General features: G+C 37.3%; 1 protein-coding gene across 2 annotated transcripts in view; it reads right to left on the reverse strand.

The window, feature by feature from the left end:
* Window positions 1–1,694: 1,694 nt before the first annotated feature.
* LOC107813587 (E3 ubiquitin-protein ligase UPL6) overlaps window positions 1,695–16,976 on the reverse strand; it is a 69,270-nt gene continuing 53,988 nt past the window's right edge. For both annotated transcript variants that reach the window (XM_075242600.1, XM_075242601.1), the window contains exons 19-26: window positions 14,814–14,880; window positions 9,745–9,915; window positions 9,516–9,605; window positions 8,702–8,782; window positions 4,239–4,312; window positions 2,676–2,747; window positions 2,490–2,579; window positions 1,695–2,280 (exon numbers count right to left, since the gene is read on the reverse strand). In XM_075242600.1, the coding sequence (XP_075098701.1) occupies window positions 2,214–2,280; window positions 2,490–2,579; window positions 2,676–2,747; window positions 4,239–4,312; window positions 8,702–8,782; window positions 9,516–9,605; window positions 9,745–9,915; window positions 14,814–14,880 (712 nt within the window). In that variant the 3' untranslated portion in view covers window positions 1,695–2,213. The remainder of the gene's footprint in view (window positions 2,281–2,489; window positions 2,580–2,675; window positions 2,748–4,238; window positions 4,313–8,701; window positions 8,783–9,515; window positions 9,606–9,744; window positions 9,916–14,813; window positions 14,881–16,976) is intronic.

The raw sequence follows: 16,976 nt of genomic DNA on the forward strand, positions 1-16,976 counted from the left end.
TGTTATGATTAAACCCTAATTTATGTAGATTGTCACTCTTGGATTGTACTATTGGGTTGAGAAGGCCAGAATCATACTTAAGGTCTGGGTAAGTTGAGATTTAACCTTCTAATTAGTTTCTAAAATTCATGCTTCCAAAGTGCTTATATATGGGGACGAGCGGGTGCTTGATTCACCATATTTGTTGAACGATTGGAATGTTGACCATGAGACTTGGTGCATGTTTGAATATTGAAATTTCTTTCTTAACGCTCTTGGAGTTTTTTTTTTTTTTTTTTTTTAAATATTGTAAGTAGCATAGTTTGACATAAATAAAGTGTACTTGAAAAGTTCTAAATATTTGACACCTTTAAGGTTGTTTAAGGCCTTTATGGCTATATTGACGCCTTGTATGGCTTTTAAAACTATTTTATGGTTTGTTGAAGTTGTTTAACTTTCTAAATGTTGATGATCGTTATATTGATATTCAGACATGTTGATATTATCCTGGATAGACCAACAAAATAGAGCATGCGAATAATCTCGAATTATTTCGTGGACCATTGACACGTTGCAAGTCTAAGAACATCCAAGGATTGCACAGTAGGAAGTTGCATAATCTTCAAGCGTGAATCAGAAGATGTTTGGAGAGATAATTAATTTGATGATTCATGCAAAGATTACCATATTTAGAAGCTTGAAGATTGCTTGGAACAAGTGGCTGAGTGAAGATCGTTTAGAAGGTGTTGCATAATAGCGCGAACCCCGTACAATTTTGCCAAACGCGGGAACTTTCACTAGGAGCCAAAATGTTCATGAGCCAAAACGAAATGTTCAGCGCTATTGCGCCAACCACCATGCAATTGCGCCACTCGTAGTAGGAATTCAAAAATGGGAGTATAAATTTAATACCCTAGGTTGCTTTCATACTTGAGATTGGAGGACCGTATAAGAGAGAATTAGGATCTCTTGTTTCATATTCAACGTCGAATTACCAATTTTCAATAATTGGAAATTCTTTAGGGTAATCGTCTACTCGTTAACTTACATTTGGGGTTCAATTTCGCCTTCTTTGGAGACGATAACGTTAGTGCATCGGTTGTTGCCTGAAATGTTCATGTAGGATTTTAGATTTCTTCTCTATTTGCCTATCCATATTTTTCGTTACGTTTGATCAAAATTCATCTTTTATTTTTACTTTGAATTGTTATTGTTTTACATTTCAATATTATTTGTATCTCGGATCATAAAGGTTAGTCTCAGGTAAAAGTTTATGTGTTGTTCTAACCGAGTTCTTGAAATCAAGATCTGAAAGTAGTTCTAAAAAAAAGAGTATTTGTCCTTGTCCTCATGTTTTCGACTAAGCCCTGTCAAGTTGGTCTGGTGACTAAAAAGAGAGAAAGATCCAAAAAATTATTGAAGTGTTTTTTTGGGAATATTATTTGTTGGATAGAAAATGCATCGGATTCTAGTTGAGAATGAATTATTCTATGGGGGAGGATATATCACTAACGCGTAACTACTAAAACATTTAGCAAAAAAAAAACGCGTAACTATTGGTCATGCTCAGTGTACTGCATCTCATACACGAGTGACATTTGGTAGCCTTAACAAAGCATGAAACCAATGTTATTTTTCAATCATGTTGGTGCACATAGTAGAGTTTTAAGCAGCTAAATCCCATCCCTACCATCATTTGAGCAAAGATATTTTCCTTTCCTTAAACATAAGTTATTATACATATAGGGAAGAAATATATTTATTACTATACAAGTAAGATCTGTTCAAGGACAACAAATAGCTGGAGTTGGACACCTCGTAAAAATGTTGCTGCATTAACTTGTACAATGAATACAAATGACTGACAAAACTTCCGAAAACTAACATCATCATAACATATAAGCTTTCACACTAATTTTGACTAATTTTGAATTACAACCTCTGTATCCAATGAGCTTCAGATGTATGTATAGCACGCATTCCATTTTTACTTCCCAAAGGATGATATACAATGCACCTGGGTTTATGTATGCGCACATCTAGTCAAGCGGCAGAGTCATGGATTCTTATTTACACGTGCTTCTGACTATTCAACGATTAGCAGTTTCTTTACCAGTAGACTACGATAGTGATGAACAAATTGTACCATTCATTTTTCGCCTTTATGCTGCCGGTGAAGAACTAAAGCTGCTTCAGGTATTAGTTGGATGTTCCAAAATTATGCACACAATCCATCAGCTTAAATCAAAACCAGCATCAGCATTTATGGCATATAACAATTTCTGCTCCATCTGCTCCTTGCTGCATCATAAAGGAAATAACGGTTACTAGCAGTCTTTTCCGTGATAAAGAATAAATAAGGATGTACACTAACAGCAGTTTAGTTAGAAGCACCATATCAAAGAAACTACTTATTTGAAGTCGATACCACTCCAACTACATACTTATTTCTTTTGCTTTTGAAGTTGCATAAATGTAACGACAATAGATGTCACCGGAACAGGGCTAACCTTCTATATGGTGGAAGCTTTAAAAGATTCATGCAAGTAGCTGATGTCGGCAATCGATCAAGAGCTTCTTCGGAAGCATTCCCGCCCGCTCTAATCGGAAGGCAAAAATCAGAAGAAAAAAAGGATTGGAAACCAAATTGAGTAAACGCTTGGAACACAGACATCATATAAAAGAGTTAATCCAACCTTTGTATGCAGAACAAAGGCTCCAAATATCTAAATCCAAGCAAGGGTCCTCGTGAACACCCTGTCACAAACCTGGACCCAAAAGGGAAATGTTACATTGTTCATTGAACTCCTACAGAACATTATGATAAACATTTCATAGTGCGTTTTGAAAATTTCTGACACAGCTCGAATACATCTTTTCCCCGTTAGGGGTCCAAAGATGCTACAGCATAGATACTATGAGATAAGTCATTTTCATACATATCCATTTCTGCTCTCTAGGAGATGCTGAAGTCCAGGAGGTAGGATCAACACATTTAAGTGGAAAACTAAAGTTCTATTCAAAAGACAAGTCAAGCTGGTTAAATGCACTAACGATCATTTAAGAAGATGCTTTGCTTATTCCAAAACAAAAATATAGTGAACCCATGGGTATCCAGAAAGAAGGAAAAAGGAGTACTAAAGAAGGTTATTTAATGCCAAAGATATTATCAAAAACAACAGCTGCCTATTCCTAAAGATGCTATTCAGAAAACAGATCATTCACAAGATATAATGAGAAACTAAGAGAATCTCATAGAGGAAGACATAATGGTGCCATCCACTTATTTCTTTTGGGCAAATATCTTTTGTATCCATAATCAGCATTCTTCTTTTTCTCAGCTTCAAAGAAAACCTACGTGTTTGCAGGCATCATTCATTGTCCAGGAAACAATCCACATCTTCAATCGTTAATAGTTTCCACAGACTTGGTCCAAAGAGAGTGAGCAAAAACAGAAGAATTCATAGAAAATCCACATGGATCTTTTCCTAAGTAATTTTCATGAACCAATCACATTAAGCTCGTCACTGCTGGCACACTTAAGTCATCTTTTCCTACCAAAAACCTTTCCTCGCAAAAACTCAACCAATTCAAACTTTTGTACATCCGACTAATTATTCAATCGGACATATGGAAACAATAAAATTTTTACATTACGGACAGTTTACTTCGGACAAAAACACAAGAAAATCTGAGAAGATATTATAAGAGAGGAAAAAGGACCAAAAAACCACATGTTCCCCTTCCACCCCTTTTGTGTTAGCATACTCAGCTATTTCAATTAAGGACGTCTTCTCAAGTTAACAACAGTGGCTATACAGTGGGTGATCTTGTAAAAATTAAGCAACCTTTTCAGGCATCTGAGTTAAAGATCCATTGATTGAAAAATGTAAGGACAATACTCACAGTACCAAAGAAGCACCAAAATACTGCAATTAAAACAAACCTTTCAGACCTCAGAGACAGAAATCCATCAGATGAAGAACAATCAAAGCACTTTACTCAAAGTAATAAAGAAATGCCAATTCACTTCCCAAATTCATGTTTACCAGGTAGGGACATACTATTTACCACAACATCATGTTTAAAGATGGCAGCAAAGAAACACATAAAGTGCAAGACATCTTATTTCATCCTAATATCAAGTCACTTAAATTATATCCTATGGGCCATTTAAACCAGATTAGCTTTAGCAGTATTAGCAGTTCCCTGTTACCGAACAACAGTGAATCAGAAACATATGAGAAGGTAATACTTACTTCAAAAATTTCCTCTGATTTTCCAGAGAAAAGCTTTTCACAACCTCCCAGAACATATCGACAATGTAATGTTCCTGTGAGTACTTCAGTTAGCCATGCAACAGCAAAAGGACATACTTCAAAATATAAAAAATTCTGAAAGCATTTGTCTGATGAAACAACAATATAGCTCATTAACCTAAACGATTGTTTTTTATGCTCAGCTTCTTGATATTTAGAGTCTAGCTTTATTCCAAGGTACATGAGCAGCTTAAAACCCAATCAAACATGACCTAGACCTATCAGAAGAATCATCCATGACCTAATATAGTCGAGAAGACCCTAAAATCAAGCATTAATAGTTTCATCATCTATAGGAAGAAGAATGATACTCATTTGTTTTTTGCATTACTCTTTCGCAAGCGATCTATCACAAACAATATAAGGACTGTTCGAGGAGATTTTGCCGCTCCTAACTTAGAGACTTTTTAATTATTACTTATTGATTTTTGGTCAAGATTCTATAGAGGGGGGCATTGTTGACTGTGCTACAGTAGAATGTTTAAGATTGTTCTCTTTCAGAACACCATAAACGAGACGGAGTTTTCTTCTCCTCTATGTAGTGCAAGGTTATGGACTCATGATTTGACTTATCCAGTGAGTTGGAAAGTGTGAGAGTTCAAGACATGGGAAGAAAGAATTTCTTGTATTCATTTGAGTCTTACATTAGCCCTATTTATATACGGTGTTTACATAGAACTAAACCCTTCTCTACAATGTGGGAGACTATACAAACTACTATACATACTAACGCTCTAACACTCTCCCTCAAGCCGGTGCATATAAATCATATGTACCGACCTTGTTACATATGTAAGTAATATGAGGACCAGTGAGGGACTTGGTGAAAATATCTCTAAGCTGTTTGACTTCACAAATTTTATAACAATATCTCCGAAGATCTTTTCTCCCGTTAGCCAGCAGTGACGAGCTTAAGTTACAAAGTTTGTAAAGTCAAATGATCAGCTTGCAGATATTTTCACCAAGTTCTTCACCGATCCTTATATTAGTTACATCTGCAAGCTCGGTACATATGACTTATATGCACCGGCTTGAGGGAGAGTGTTAGAGCGCTAGTATGTATAGTAGTTTGTATAGTCTCCCACATCGGAATAGTAGTAGTATGTATTATATAGAATGTAGATATAAATAGGACTTCTTATATTATAGTAAATGAACTAATATCAATAATAATATATTTTCTCGTGCTATTCTCACATTTAGAAGTCAACATTTTCAAATTGATAGTAAAGTTTCTAAGTACCCTCACAAGGTAGGGGTAAGGTCTGCACACACACCGCCCTTCCCAGACCCTGATTGTGGGATTACTGGAATTGTTGTTGTTGTAGTTGATTGGTGTGCTTAATTCTGCTTTTTTCTGTGGCTAATCAAGTTGCACCATGAGAAATATTGTAATTTGGCTAACTAAATTCTTTTTTATTATGCATGCATCTCCGGAATGCTATCTTTTTTTAACATCAAATATGCTCGGTTAAGGTAAATATTTATTCATATCAATTTTTCGATGACATATAAAGCATATGGTCAAACAATACTTACTGTACTTGCTGCACATGTTTTCTCACATAGGCAACTGCATATTGAACTTATAGGATGAATTATAGTGTCAATGACAAGAGTTTTGGTCATGATAGAGCAACCGAAGCGACAAAAGGTACATACACCAAGAAATTCGTCTATGAAGAGATATTAGGTGAGATGCAACAATATAACATATTGATATTATAATCTCATACCATAAAATACCTATAACTACAAGTACTACATAACTAACTTATTACTAATTGTTTATCTTTGCAAATTGCAGGTTTAGAAGATATCCAATTATTTAATTCAACTACCCGACCTTGTAGCAAAATTTATTTTTTCCATTTAAATAAATGTTGTATATATTTTAATGTCAATTGCTATTTCATAAAATTTGTTCTTGTATACAATTTATTATTGATCACGGGCCTTACTTTCTCTCACTTTGGCCAGCCTGTACATCTTCTTATCCCCGCCTTTCTCCCCAAGCTCTTCATGCAGACGTTCAAACGCCGCAGTGATCTGGATAAGGGGAGGTGTATAAAAGACGAGGGTGGTAGAGTTTTGATGTATGAGGCACAAATTAGGCGGAGATGGCAACCATACTTCCATAAACTCTTGAATTGGGGGGGGGGGGATAGGAACATTGAGCTGGGTGATTTGGAGAACTCCGGGAGTCGTTGGGATTTTGGGTACTGTAGGCGTATAAGAGTGGGAGAGGTCGAAGGAGCGATGCGTAGGATGAGTAGGGGTAGAACGACTGGGCCAGACGAAATCCAAAGAGTGTGGGTAAGGTAGCATGGAATGGCTCTCTAGGTTATTTAACATCACTTTTAGCACAAAGAAGATGTGAAGAATGGAGGTGGAGTACGATTTCCGTTGTCTAAGAACAAGGTTGATATCCACAATTGCAACAACTATAGGGGTATATCAAGTTGCTAAGCCATACGATGAAAGTTTGTGGGAGGGTGGTAAAAGGGAGGGTAAGGAGAAGTGTGTCTATTTTCGAGAACCAGTTCGGTTTCATGTCGGGTCGTTTGACTACGGAAGCCATTCATCTGGTGAGGAGATTGGTGGAGCAGTATAGGACAATGAAGGAGGACTTGCAAATGGTGTTCATTGACCTAGAGTAAGCATACGACAAAGTCCTGAGAGAGGTTCCATGGAGGTGTTTGGAGGCTAAAGGTGTGCATGTAGCTTATATTAGGGTGATTAAGGACATATGAGGGAGCTAAGACATGGGTGAGGATAGGAGGAGGAGACCACTTCCCGGTTGTGATGGGGCTGCATCAGGGATTAGCTCTTAGGCCGTTTTTATTTTCCTTGGTGATAGATGCATTGACGCGACACATTCAAGGGAGTTGCCATGGTGTATGTTATTTGCGGATGATGTAGCTCTGATTGACGAGACGCGGGATGGTGTTAACGAGATACTGGAGGTTTGAAGACAGACTCGAGCCTAAAGGTTTCAAGCTGAGCAGGACTAAGACGGAGTACTTGGAGTGCAAGTTCATTCACGTTACCCAGGAAGCGAACATGGATGTGAGGCTTGATACACAAGTCATTCCCTGGAGAGGAAGTTTCAAGTACCTTTAGTCTATAATACAAGGGGATGGAGAGATTGATGAGGATGTTACGCATCGTATCGGAGCAGGGTGGATGAAGTGGAAACTCGCTTCCGGTGTTCTATGTGAGAAGAATGTGCCACAAAAGCTTAAAGGTAAGTTCTACAAAGTAGTAGTTAGACCAACTATGTTGTATGGGGCAGAGTGTTGGCCGATAAGAACTCTCATGTCCAGAAGATGAAAGTAGCTGAGATGAGAATATTGAGATGGATGTGTAGGCATACCGGGTTAGATAAGATTAAGAATGCATTTATTCGGGATAAGGTAAGTGTGGCCTCCGTAGAGGATAAGATGCGGGAGGCGAGGTTGAGATAGTTGGCATGTTAAGAGGAAAAGCCCATGTTAGGAGGTGTGAGAGGTTAGTCCTGGTGGGCATGAGGAGGGGTAAAGGTAGGCCAAAGAAATCTTAGGGAGAGGTGACTAGGCGAGACATGGTGCAGCTGAAGCTTATTGAACACATGACCTTTGATAGGAGGGTGTGGAGGTCGAGAATTAGGGTAGTCAGGTAGTAGGTAGCCGAGCGTTTTCCCTGTGTCTCTTCAGTTCGATAGCATTATTGTTATTATGATATCTCTTTATTCTTAGATTGCTACTACTACCTAGCATTTAATTGTTATCTTGGCTTCTGTCTTCTCTTCTTATCTTCTTGTTGTTATTACTTGTTGCCTTTACTTCTTTTCATCCTTTCTTTAGCCAAGAGTCTATCGGAAACAGCCTCTCTGCTGGGGTAAGGATGCGTACATCTTACCCTCCCAGACCCCACTTGTGGTTGTGGGAATTCACTGGGTTTGTTGTTATTGTTGTTGCGCGTCATATATGTGCAACGCACGTACACTAAAACTAGTATAGTAAAGAAAATAATGACTGCCACTAGAGGAGCCACTCAAAATAAGTTTTTAAGGTCCCCCTTAACAGAAGTCACAAGACTGTTTGATTTAAAACAAACATTACTCTTAATTTATTTCTAACCTGATGCACACCATGCTTTCTCCGAGCCTTTTATCCATTCTAATAGAACTTTTTTCTTTTATAATAGAATAAAAAAGTGAAATTAAAGGTATATACTTCTGCCACTAATTTTAGAGAAACATACACGATATAATTTATCATGTGGGAACACGAGGCATTTCCCTCGCGAAAATGAGGGACACAACCCATTGCTGACATGTTAGATTTAAACAAATGGGAAACCATTATCACGAGACCCTTTACAGAAGAGATGGAAGAAAGTGAAACAAAAAGCAAAAGCACCTTATGGTAACCTCCTGTATAATTGGTATGAGCTCGAAGGTCATCAATGTCAATGCCATCAAGTGATCCAGAAATAAGAAGCTGAAAACAGGGCCAAAAGTCAGAGGCAGAAAGCTAGATCTCTTACTCATTAAGAACATAACAACTACTAGAAGTCCAGACCAAAAGAACACCAAAACAGTTTTCACCCATTGGATAATTTTTCAGATGTCATCTTTCAGACAAGTAATTTCAGCAGTTCTCCTGATTCTGTATATTAGCTTTTGGATACAGTTTACCTTTCATTCTGAAATTTGCATGTCAAACTTTCGTTTTCATCTTCTTAGGCAGCATTAGGAACAACTATTTCTCAATATATTGGCGCTTGAAATTCAAATCTTTCAGGCATCTAGAAAATCCTTCTTTTCTAATCTTGTTCTTTCAGAATTGCTCAGGCTTTTTCCACCAAATCCTCTATTCTGAGCAAAATTTCTTGACAGACTACGGCATTTACTAGCTCTTTGTAAATGGCTGAGCTAATGCCAAATTGCCAATAACCTTACTACATAAAGCCCTACAAGTAGCTTCATCCAGAGTAGTCTATCATGAGTAAGGAGGGTGGCCTGGTTTACTTTGTTAAGATATATATAAGCAGTTGAGATGCATGGGACAGGCAATTTCCTGAATTTCAAGTGCTGACAGGGTATAGCATGCTCAGGATATATTTTAGTCAAGCTAATGTCGTTTATTATGTTTTCTTCTTATAAAATGATACAACCAACAATGTTCTGATGTGAAAGCATGTAATGTGTAACAGAAGTATAAATGCTAGCACCTGAAGTTCATGTTCATTAAACATGTCAATCCACTCCTTTTGTATTAGCTGTTGGAAGCCCCTCAGAAAATGAGAACTTTGCTGACGGATCTAGATCATCACAATTAAACAAAGTAAGCAACAACTCTAAAAGGGATATGAGGCCCACCACAGGTAAAATGTCTTGAAAGAGACATTGTAGTATGCAATGTGCAGGCTGGAAACGAAGCAAGACCAAAAGTTAAATAACCTGAAAGTTTAAACGATGGTTGGCGACAAGATGAATAAAGGTGATGACATTCTCACTAGTTACACGTATGCTTTTCCCACCAGGAAGCAGCTCCTCTTCAGTTTGCTCCCCATACTCATTGTTGACAATGACGAAGTACAACTCTAGATTTGAAACATCACCTTCGTAATGCTGAAATTTCAGAAACAGGCAAAGAGAACGATTCAATGAGTTAAATAAATAGGTAATAGGTAGAAGATAAAATGATTTACAAGAGATAAGGAAGACACCATGCCAATAGCACCCAGTCAACATCAACACGGCTTCCCCTAACCACATTTTATTTTTCAGTTTTCTCCATAGGGCTCGCCTATCCTTTTGCAGGGCCTGAGATTTTTCCCCATTACAAGACAAAAGACTAACAGAAGTAAAATATTCATAACTCCCACTCCTCACATCCTTAGAACATTACAAAAGGAAATATATGTCCGTTATTATGCCTTAGGAAGTGACACACAGATGAAAATAACACAACTCTCCTTTCGAAGAAAAAATGAAGATGGCCTTTAGTGTTAGAGAACCCTTAGTTTGTCTTTAAAGACAAAATATAAAATATTGGACTGAAATGGGTCCAACTTGGGCGAAATGCATATTGAGGATTTGGATAGCTGACCCCACCTAGTTTGACATTGATGCACAGCAGTTGTTGCTGTTAATTTCCAAATTTCTTGCACAGGCGATTTCTTTATGGTCTTTGTTTTTGGTTATGGATCAAAATCTACATTCCGACCAGTAACACTCGTGTGATTTGGTAGTATTATCAAGGAATCTCATTATAAGATCGTACCAGGTCTAAGAGTGGTTTTGACTAATAATGATTTTGAGGTGTTCGTTTTTTCTTTATTTTTTTGGTCTTTGTCTCTCTTTTTTCTGTTTTTGGGTTTGGTCAACTTTGTGAATGGTTTTCTAGCCCCTTGACTGAGCCTAAATAGTTGGTAAATTAGTGTTATTGAGGAATCTCGTTAAAAGATCTAACCAGTCAAGGGGCTAGAAGACCATTCAAAAAGTTGTCCAAACCCAAAAACAGAGAGAAGAGAGACAAAAACCAAAAAAATAAAGAAAAAATGAACACATCAATACCATTATTAGTCAAAACCACTCTTGACTTGGTAAGATCTTAAAACGAGATTCCTCTAACACTAATTTACCAATTCAGTAAAAAAAAAGGTGCATGTAATATAAACTAAGGATGAAAAATACAAGATAAGAAGCAGCAACAGCTTGAAACACACTCCGTCTTCAACAATGGAAAAATTGATTGCCACCATGAGCTTACAAGGAAACCATGAATCCTGATTATAAAGGATTTCACCGTCCAACCACCTTTGAAAACGTTTTCCTTGAAACAAAGAACTCATGGTTGTCCAAGTTGCATAGTGTAAGAAAAACTTTACATGGTTATGAAAATAACCCTAGTCCCACATAAAATAAGAGTAGAATATGTATTGTGTACAGTTATAAATAGAGCTATTGTAAAAACACTTAATAGAATATCAATAATAGATTTTTTCTCTCGTGCATTCTCACATGGTATCATAACATTAGTGAGAAACTTATCGTCGTCATGCAATATTTCGACAACTTAAGAGGTTGTCCATAAGAAAATCACTTTCCATTAGTGTTGTGCAAAAACCAACACCACCACAAGACCCCTCAGGCTCCGGCGACCAAACCACATTCAACCCCACCGGAAAACACCTTCCCACGCGCCCTCACATGCCGGAAAAGGGAGAAATTTTCTAGCTGACCCACACGCCGGCGCATGAGGCCTGTTCCAGCCAGGTTTTGAAAAAGTTTCTATTGAATAGTGTGATCTACTAGTAATTCTGAGCCTACTCATACCTTTTTCTTTTTATTCCGATCACTTTGAGATTATTCCGGCAACTACACTAACTTTCCGGTGGTTACAGTGATTTTTCCGACGAAACTTCTTTTGGACAGATTAAACAGGAGGTTATTCTGAGTCTGTCTATTCAAGTTTCATCAATTTCCGACAACCTTTTTATTCTCCGGCGAGTCAACAGTGTTTTGTCAACAAAAAAATCAAGTGTTCTGATTTGGCATTCCAAGGTTGGTCATACAACTTTTAGTCAAGAATTTGAGAAATTGGCTGTAGAAAACTGGGATCCAATATTATGAATGGTTGGATGTTTCTCTATCGGATTATATTGAGCTCCTTAAGTACAAAGCATGTAAACATACATCTTCAGAGATAGCTTCCGTTTTTCAAACAGGTAATAGCGTGGCGAGTGGTACTTGGGAGCTTGTTCCTCTTCCTTCGGGTAAATCTATTGTTGGTTTTCGTTGGGTGTATGCAGTCAAAGTTGGTCCAGATGGCCAGGTTGATCGCTTTAAGGTTCATCTTGTTACCAAAGAATATATTCAGATATTTGGGCTTGATTACAGTGATACTTTCTCTCCCGTGGCTAAAATAGCATCAGTCCGCCTTTTTCTATCCATGGATGTTGTTCGCCATTGGCCTCTCTATCAGTTGGACATTAAGAATGATTTTCTTCATGGTAACCTGGAGGATGAGGTTTATATAGAGCAACCACCTGGTTTTGTTGCTCAGGGGGAGTCTAGTGGTCTTGTATGTCGGTTGCGCCGATCCCTCAATGGTCTAAAGCAGTCTCCTCGAACCTGGTTTGGTAAATTTAGCATAGTTATTAAGGTGTTTGGCATGACTCATAGTGAAGCTGATCACTTTGTGTTTTATCGGCATTCTACTTCAAAACTCAATATTTATTTAGTGGTTTATGTTGATGATATTGTTATTACGGCAATGATCGGGATAGTATTACTAAGTTGAAGCAACATCTCTTTCAATACTTTCAGACTAATCTGGGCAGATTAAAGTATTTTGTGGATATTGAGGTCGCTCAGTCTAGCTCAGGTATTGTGATTCTCACAACGGAAATATGTCTTAGATATTCTTGAGGAGACAGGAATGACACCACCTGTCGACACTCCTATGAATCCGAATTCCAAACTTCTACCAGGACAGAGGGAGCCGCTTAGCGATCCTGCAAGATATAAGTGGTTCGTTGGTAAATTAAATTACCTCACAGTGACTAGACCTGACATTTCCTATCCTATGAGTGTGGCAGTGTTTTGGAGAGCGAGAAGCGAAAAAAAGCGAGGAGGCCTCGCTTCACTGAAGCGAGAAGTGCGAAGCAAAGCGCGCGCTTTTTTCATGTGAAGCGCAATTTAACACATAAATTAAAAAAAATTAAATAGGCATAGATAAATGGCCAAGAACTCAATAAAAATAACATATTAAGCAAATGTTTCAATTCTTAAATCAAGAAGTAAATAATAGATACTAAAACTAAATACGCCCAAGTTGGATCTCTTTTTTGGCTTGATGCCATTGAATAATAAGATTGAATTTACTACAATCAACAACCAAAAAAAAAAAAAACAGAACAGTTAGGACTCAAACCAGAAACAGTGAAAGAACAGAAAAACAGAGCAATACAAACTGAAAAAACAGTGTAGTCGAACAGAAGAACAGAGCACAAAATAAGGTCAGAAGAACAGAGCATAAATTAGGGCAGAAGAACAGAGCAATAAAAACTGAAAAAAATAGAAAGAAGAAGAGAAAAACAGTGTAGTCGAACAGAAGAACAGAGCACAAAATAAGGGCAGAATAGAGCATAAATTAGGGCAGAAGAACATAGCAATAAAAACTGAAAAAAAAGAAAGAAGAAAAGAAAAAGGAGTCGAACTCGAACAGTGAACTGAAGAAAATCAGAAGAGGAAGAGAAGAAGAAACTTACCCGTCGTCTCTTGCAACAGAGTGTTTGCGTAAGTGTATTTGGTAAGTGTATTTGTGAAGTTTTTTTTAAAAAAACCTAGCAGATGCCTTACCCTTGCTTAAGCGTGCTTTTTTGCAACTCGCTTTTTAGGGTAAAGCGAGCGCTTTTTGATGTGAGTCACTTTTTACGGCAGAAAAGCGCTATCTCGTCGCCTCGTGTCGCATCGCTTCTGCGCTTTAAGCGAGAAGCGCACGCTTTTTATAACACTGGAGTGTGGTGAGTCAGTTTCTGAATTCTCCCTGTGATAGTCAATGGATGCAGTTATCCGCATTCTTCGATATATAAAATCAGCTCCAGGCAAATGATTATTGTTTGAAGATCGAGGTCATGAGCAAATTGTTGGGTACTCAGATGCTGACTGGGCAGGATAGCCTTCTGATAGACGTTCTACGTTTGGATATTGTACTTTAGTAGGAGGTAATTTGGTGTCTTGGAAGAACAAGAAACAGAATGTCGTTGCTCGGTCTAATGCAGAAGCAGAATATCGAGCAATGGCTGTGGCAACATGTGAGCAAGTTTGGATCAAACATTTGCTCAAATTTGGTGAGATTAGGGAACTTGTGTGTGATAATCAAGTTGCCCTTCATATTGCATCAAATTCGGTGTTCCATGAGAAAACTAAACATATTGAGATTGACTGTCACTTCGTCAGAGAAAAGATACTCGGCAGATATTGCTACTAAGTTTGTGAAGTCGAATTATCAGCTTGCAGATATTTTTACTAAGTCCCTTACTGGTCTTCGTCTTAGTTACATATGTAACGAGCTCGATACATATAATTTGTATGCACCGTCTTGAGGGGGAGTGTTAGATAGTTATGTAAATAACCCTAGTCCCACATGGAATAAGAGTAGAATATATATTGTGTATAGTTATAAATAGGGCTACTGTAAAACACTTAATTGAATATCAATAATATATTTTTCTTCCGTGCTTTCTCGCAGTGGCTTAAATCTCGCTTAAACGAGAAAACGAACATTTAGGTACCGGATCCATGGGGGGGGACATCTTGAGACAACATATTGCTAGTTGTCCATGACATACAAGCAAGAAAATCTTAACCATCTTTACCGTGCAAAACGCATCAAACATAAATATGAGAATCAACAATTGATCCTTTTTTTCTTCTTGATAATGGCTAGGAAGAACCAATACATGTTTGAACAACTCAAATATGATAAAGCGGTTATAAAGGATATTAGAAAACATCACCTTCAGGAAAATGAGATGACGATATAATTCGGGATCCAAGGAAGGAAGGTCATTCAAATAGTTATACCTGAGCAGCAAAGTTACAAGAAGGAATCAAGTGAGTGAGGCCAAATATGCATGTCACAATGAGCTAGTGAAGAAATGACAATTGGTAGAAGTGTAGAACTAATTGTTAGACATGAAAAGGCCCTCTAAAAATGACGTTCCAAGTTGACGTAAAGGTCTCTATCCAATTAGGTCGATATATCAATCTACCCATTCCATACCCCTCCAGCTAACCTGTCCATAGTATTTCAGCTAAAATAATTCAAACATGCGTCGCATATTTCATGTTATTGTTTTTTCTCTTTTTCTTTGATAAGGGCATATGGCATTGTAACTCTTAACCAGAAAATGCATTATTGATGTAAGACTCGGTTGCTTTAAGATCCTGAATATAATGATTGTTTTCTTTTGAGAAGGGAAAGGAAAACAATCATTATATTCAGGATCTTAAAGAAACCGAGTCTTACATCAATAATGCATTTTCTGGTTAAGAGTTATAATACTATTTTGTGATGCTTTCTTTTAGATAATTACTACCTTGGAACTACCAAAGATTGTAAAGCTTTTAATAAAACAGCAAAAGCAGTATAAAATATTTGATAAAACATACAAAGCTTATACATATTATCGCTCAATTAAAATAGTCAAACTTACTTGAATTGCATGAAGATTCAGAGAAACTACGTTTGCAAGAGTCATTGTATTAAAGTTTAACATAGATATCTCTAAATAACCGTAGGAATCTAAGAGAACAGCAGGAGAATGTCACATCAAAATCAATAATAAAGAGCAGCCTGGTGCACAAGGCATCCTACGTTCACGTAGGGTCCGGGAAGGGCTACGCCCCAAGGGGTGTGACGTAGACAACCTACCCTAATCAAAATCAATAGTGTTGATCAGCATTATTCATGGAAATTTGATTATATTTAGGAGATTGTTGATTAGCATAATTTTAAGATTTTTGATTTGATTTGATTTGAAAGCTGGATTGATTGTATAAATTTATTTTATTTCATTAATTAGTATTAGGAGATTTTTATAAATTCTCTTGCTCATGGGATGTAAACACATAGAAATACAAGAAGCATTTTCTTCGTCTCAAAATCTACGTAGTATCAGAGTCATTGTTGTCTTTTTGAGGTGATTTATCTCTCTCACATCACTAGGGTTCCATTTTTATCAAAAGCGGTCGAGTTTTCTTTCTCTTGGTGGTTGTCCGTAACACAAACTCCTTCTGATCAGTTTCGTTTTTGGAATTTTCTTTTTTATTGGGGTCGCTGGAACATTCCAAGCCTATTGCTACTAATTTTGATTTTTCCGTTCACCGGTGTTAAGGTTCCGTCAAGACAGATTTGGTTTCCAGAGCGATGCAGATTAATTTTGAGTAATTTTCTTTAGATTAGATTCTGATTGGGCAGAAATATGGAGACATTTAAGGAGACGGTTTCTAGAAAAATCTTGTCTTCGAATGAAATTTAGCTTCTCCGTCACCTCCTAGCCAAACTTGATTCCGCTAATATTGTCACATCCAATCATGTGCAATCAGGTACTGCCTTTGCTGCTCACCTTAATTCTTGTATTGTTGATTCTGGTGCAAATAAACACATGACAGGCTCTTCTACAGGCATTCAAAACTATTATCCGTGTCTCAAAGGAGATAATGTTAAAATAGCCAATGGTTCTTTAACACCTATCTCTAGAACATGTTCTGTTGTTTGTACTCCTAATATTAAACTATCATTTGTGGTTTTCCTGAGTTCCGTGTCAATCTTTTACCTGTTAGTGCCATCACCAAAGCTCTAAATTGTAAAATCGAGTTCTTTCCCGATTATTGTATTTTTCAGGATCTTCAAACAGGGAAAAAGAATGGCAATGGTAGATTGCATGATGACTTGTATATATCAGATGGAATTCAAAACTCTTGTCAAGCCTTTTTAGGGGAAAGCAAGGATGTCAACCAAGAAATAATACTGCCGCATAGACGGTTAGGACACCCATCATTCTTTGTTTTGAAAAAGTTATATCTCGATTTGTTTTCAAGGACTCGATTTGAATATTTGTTCTGTGATGCGTGTGAATATGCCAAGCATACTTGAAACTCTTATCTTGTAAGTGATA

The sequence above is a fragment of the Nicotiana tabacum genome, chromosome 22 (genome assembly GCF_000715075.1).
Source record: "Nicotiana tabacum cultivar K326 chromosome 22, ASM71507v2, whole genome shotgun sequence".
NCBI lineage: Eukaryota > Viridiplantae > Streptophyta > Magnoliopsida > Solanales > Solanaceae > Nicotiana > Nicotiana tabacum.